Source organism: Uranotaenia lowii, chromosome 1, assembly GCF_029784155.1.
Source record: "Uranotaenia lowii strain MFRU-FL chromosome 1, ASM2978415v1, whole genome shotgun sequence".
Taxonomy (NCBI): Eukaryota; Metazoa; Arthropoda; class Insecta; order Diptera; family Culicidae; genus Uranotaenia; species Uranotaenia lowii.
Genome location: NC_073691.1, coordinates 127,781,267 through 127,786,546, shown reverse-complemented (window position 1 = coordinate 127,786,546; position 5,280 = coordinate 127,781,267). Strand labels below are relative to the sequence as shown.

Sequence of the window (5,280 nt, the reverse complement as noted above, 5' to 3'; positions counted from 1 at the left end):
TGTTGTTGACTTCACTCAAGGTTCGTGAAGGTCGCCCTAATGATCCCGTCGCTATTAAAACTCGTTTAGGCTGGTGTGTGTATGGGAAGCAACTAGTTGGGACGGAAGCAATTGAAAAACTCCACGTTCATTCTGATTTGATGTCCTGTGACAAGGAACTACATGCTCTTATAGGACAACTACTGAAAATTGAGGAATCCAGTCCAACAGATGGTCACGTACCAGAAAATGACAAGCGAGCCTTGGCCATACTAGAAGAGACAACGCGACGAGTTGACGGACGATTTGAAACTGGGTTATTGTTCAAACATCCGGATCAGCGGTTCCCAAACAGTTTTCCCATGGCCAATCGAAGATTACTCTCGCTTGAGTCACGTCTCGCGAAGAATCCTGTTTTGGATACTAAGGTACGCGAACAAATTATAGGATACTTGGAAAAAGGCTACGCCCATAAAGCTTCGAGGAAAGAGCTAAGTGAAACTGAATCGGATAAGACCTGGTACCTCCCGTTGGGTGTAGTTCAGAACCCGAAGAAACCAGGAAAGGTTCGACTAATTTGGGACGCGGCTGCTCGCGTTAGCGGCGTGTCACTGAACGATACACTATTGAAAGGGCCCGATCTCTTGACTTCGCTGCCGGCCGTGCTCCTATACGTTTCCGCCAAAGAAATATAGCGATTACAGGTGACATTAAGGAAATGTTCCACCAAATTAGAATTCGTGCATCGGATAAGCAGTATCAGCGATTTCTCTTCCGGGATCATCCACAGGAACCGCCTCAAGTCTACATTATGGACGTAGCCACCTTTGGTGCCACTTGCTCTCCGTGCGTGGCCCAATTCGTCAAGAACAGAAACGCTATGGATCATGCTGCTGAATTTCCCGAGGCTGCAAGAGCCATCGTAGAAGATCATTACGTAGATGATTTCTTGAAAAGTGTAGATACGATAAACCAAGCCATAGAACTAACTAAACAAGTCAAATTAGTTCACGCCAAAGGCGGATTTGAAATCCGTAATTTTGCTTCTAATTCGAGAGAAGTTCTGCTCCAGCTTGGCGAACACAACGACGTGCAACAGAAAGAACTTAACCTAGAACCAGGACTGGGACCCGAAGATAAACCAGAACGTGTTCTGGGCATGGTCTGGCAACCCAAAACTGATGTGTTCACCTTTAGCGCAACCATACAAGCAGAACTAATGCAACAATTGGAAAACAGACGAATTCCTACTAAGCGACATGTTTTAAAGATAATTATGTCTGTCTTTGACCCGCTCGGATTGATTGCGCATTTCACAGTACATGGTAGAGTTCTCATGCAGGAGATTTGGAAGTACGGCAGTGACTGGGATGAGCAAATTCCAGCGGAGCTACATGAGGGTTGGTTTCGTTGGAGTGATAAACTGAAGAAGATGAATGAAATTAGTATCCCACGGTGCTTGTTCAAAAATGCGCTCCCAGAATCCTTGAAAGCTTTGCAACTTCACACCTTTGTTGATGCAAGCGAGACTGCCTACTCTTGCGTAGTATACGCTCGCATAATAGATAGGGGGGTTCCAAAATGTGCAATAGTGACTGCAAAAACGAAAGTAGCTCCATTGAAACCACTCTCAATTCCTCGGCTAGAGTTGCAAGCAGCCGTCGAAGGCAGTCGTCTAACTCAAAAAGTTGTAGAGGCTCTTGATCTTCCAGTTCATCAGCGATTTCTTTGGTCGGATTCAACAACAGTCCTCTCTTGGCTTAGATCGGATAGCAGGAGATATCATCAGTATGTATCCTGCAGAATTGGTGAGATTCTGCGAGTAACCTCCGTGAACGAATGGAGATACGTTCCAACAAAACTAAACGTAGCGGATGAAGCCACAAAATGGAATGTGGAACCCAGCTTTGACCCTAGATCACGGTGGTTTACTGGACCAGAATTTCTAAAAGGTTCAGAAGATGAATGGCCAGCGAAATATCAAGCGAACAACTCGCCGGAAGAAGAACTTCGGGCTTTTTTAATGCACCATGCAGAACCGTTTGAATCATTAGTGGATTACACTCGTTTTTCTCAATTCAACAGGTTGCTCCGAACTTTCGTCTTCATTCGGAGAACAATTGATATGTTCAAAAAGAACAAAAAGATTGGTCGCGTCGAAGCTGAAGAAATCGCTGAAGCGGAAAATTTTCTGTGGCGACAAGTTCAAAAGGAAAGCTATCCTGAGGAGTACGCTACTTTATTGAATTCCGTTAAAAATCCTTCCAGCGAATATGTTTCTATCAAGAAAAGCAGCTCACTATACCAATTCGCGCCATTCATGGATGACAGCTGCGTGCTGCGTATGAGTAGCAGAACCGCGAACGCATCCGTGATGCCCTTTGAAACGACACATCCAGTTTTGTTGCCAAAAGGACACTGGGTGACGCATCTTCTTATAAACCACTATCACCGTCGTTTCCTGCACGGAAACCATGAAACAGTGGTCAACGAACTACGGCAAAGGTTTCAAATTTCACATCTACGCACACTGGTAAAACGAATCTCGAGGGAATGCCAAATGTGCAAGATCAAGAAAGCCGTTCCGAAGCCTCCGATGATGGCACCATTGCCGAAAGTTCGCCTAACACCGTTTATTAAACCTTTCACACATGTCGGAATTGATTATTTTGGCCCTCTGATGGTGAAACAAGGGCGCAGTCTCGTCAAACGATGGGTAGCGCTATTCACATGCCTTACCATAAGGGCAGTACACCTTGAAATTGTATCAAGCCTTTCGACGCAATCTTGTGTTATGGCGATTCGTCGATTCATCGCGCGTAGAGGTCCTCCATCAACAGTCTTTACAGACAATGGTACGAATTTCTTGGGAGCCAATAATCTTCTCGTCAACCAACTACGCAACGCGCACGAAGATTGCGCTATAATTTTCACCAATGCCAACACACGATGGTATTTTAACCCACCTGCAACGCCACATATGGGCGGACCATGGGAACGTATGGTCAGATCCGTAAAGCTAGCAATGACTGCAATAGCGGACCACCCTCAACACCCTAGCGATGAAGTGCTGGAAACCGTGGCCTTAGAAGCAGAAGCAATTGTAAATTCCCGCCCTCTTACATACGTTCCCCTAGATGCAGCAGAATCAGAAGCCTTGACGCCAAACCATTTCCTGCTCTATGGCAGCACCGGACTTCAGCAACCTTCAACATCTTTAATGATAACTAACGGGGTTCTAAGAGATAGCTGGAATTTGACCAGAACTCTGGTCGACAAATTCTGGATAAGATGGGTGAAAGAATATTTACCTACGCTAACGAGGCGCAATAAATGGTTCACCCCAACTCCACCACTTAAAACTGGAGATCTAGTGATGGTTGTGGATCAGCAGCAGCGAAATGGTTGGATTCGAGGACAGATAGTCGACGTCGTAAAAGCACCAGACGGACAAGTTCGCAGAGCAGTGGTTCGTACAGCGAAAGGGGAAAGCATAAGATCAGTTACGAATTTGGCACTCCTGGACGTCGAAGGTACATCGAAAGGAACAGCTGAGACTCTCCGTGAATCCTCGGAACTACACGGGCGGGGGAATGTTGAGAATACCCCTGGGCTCAACGGTACAAGTATCGTGAGTTCCAGGAGCTCCCAGAAGTGACGGTTAGATTTATGTTGACAAACAAGAGTAGAGATCATGCGGGAAGAGTTGTGATTATATTTACACGAGTTTGTTAGCCTTTCTACAGTTTCGCAAAGGCGAATTATTATCATTAAAATTATTAGTTTGAAGTGAGTGAATTGTAAGACAGTGAATTAGCTTCGGATAATATTTAGATTCGGTAAGAGGGTAGTATAAGCAGAAATGGCATCACGCTAAGTATATTCCTTCTTCGGTATACTTCCATATATATATAGGTTACGTTCACTGTGCATAGTAAGCATAGCTCAATATATCGGTGTTCCGACGATCGTTAGCCAGCAGAGTAGATTCGTGAAATACGCATAAGTCGTTTACCAGCTGTTAAATCTACGAAACATTGTTTCCATTGTAAGTAACCCAAATTGTAAACAAACTGGATGACTAACTCTGTTAATGCTAAATCACTACAGGTAGTTGGTGCTTACGGGCATATGCAAGTTTGGTTCGGATCGGAATACGTGAGTAGGAATACTAAAATGTACACAAATTGAGAAATTCGGATGATTCTGTAGAGGCGCTCCCAAACGTAGTGTTACTCGCAATTATAATATGAGCCCATGCGACATGTTACGGGAGAGGAGAACGGGTAGTTATGGCCGAGCGTGTGGACGGGGAGTTTTGTTGACACCGGCGCGGAAGGTAGACGTGGAAAATGTCGCGTAAATTGTGGGACGAGGTAAAGTTCGTTGTGATCCAATAAATCGGATCTCTACATCTGGCGACGAGGATATAAATATCGTTCGGTAAGTTGAGCCGTTTCCCCAACTATGAATAGAAAGAAATTATTGAGAAAAAGTGGAAACCAAATTGTTGGGGCGTAGCACCCAAATATTCCAAACGCGTTTTCGTGCATAGTGGTGGATGCGAGTGCGTCTGGTGGTCTCGACTCGTGCGAGTTGTGTACGGAAAATTTAAGAATGTGTTGGGTGCTATGGTGTTTTTGCTGTTGAGAGAGGAAGATATGTTTTTTTTTGTTTTAAGTTTCCGAAGAATAGTTTGTGATCCGTTCGAAGGGATGACTTGTGTCTTGTTCTGAGGAGCGATTTGTGATTTGTTCCTGAGAAAAGGTAGCGATGTGGTTTGAGGAACAAATCGGATTGGTTGAATGGAGGAATGATCAGTGATTTGTTCTTCGGAGAAACAAGTGAATATTTCCTAGGAAAAGTTCAAATTGTGATTGTTCTGAGGAACACACCACAATTGATTTGTCATGAGGAACATTAAGAAACTTCTTCTGAGGAACATAAAAAAAACCTGTTCTGAGGAACAATGAGTTATTTGTTCTGAGGAACAATGAGTTATTTGTTCTGAGGAACTATGAGTTATTTGTTCTGGGGAACATTGAGTTATTTGTTCTGAGGAACATTGAGTTATTTGTTCTGAGGAACAATGAGTTATTTGTTCTGAGGAACAATGAGTTATTTGTTCTGAGGAACAATGAGTTATTTGTTCTGAGGAACAATGAGTTATTTGTTCTGAGGAATATTAATAAAAACTTTTTCTGAGGAACAATGAGTTAAATGTTCTGAGGAACAATATGGAATCTGTTCTGAGGAACAGTAAGAGATTTGTTCTGAGGAACAATAAGGAACTTGTTCTGA

The 5,280-nt window shown here is 43.7% G+C and overlaps 1 protein-coding gene across 1 annotated transcript; it reads left to right on the top strand.

Moving 5' to 3' along the window:
• Window positions 1–697: 697 nt before the first annotated feature.
• LOC129737916 (uncharacterized) lies at window positions 698–3,637 on the top strand. The gene is made up of 2 exons (XM_055729083.1): window positions 698–1,434; window positions 2,065–3,637. Exons 1-2 carry the CDS (start codon window positions 698–700, stop codon window positions 3,635–3,637), a joined length of 2,310 nt encoding a protein of 769 aa, XP_055585058.1.
• Window positions 3,638–5,280: the final 1,643 nt, after the last annotated feature.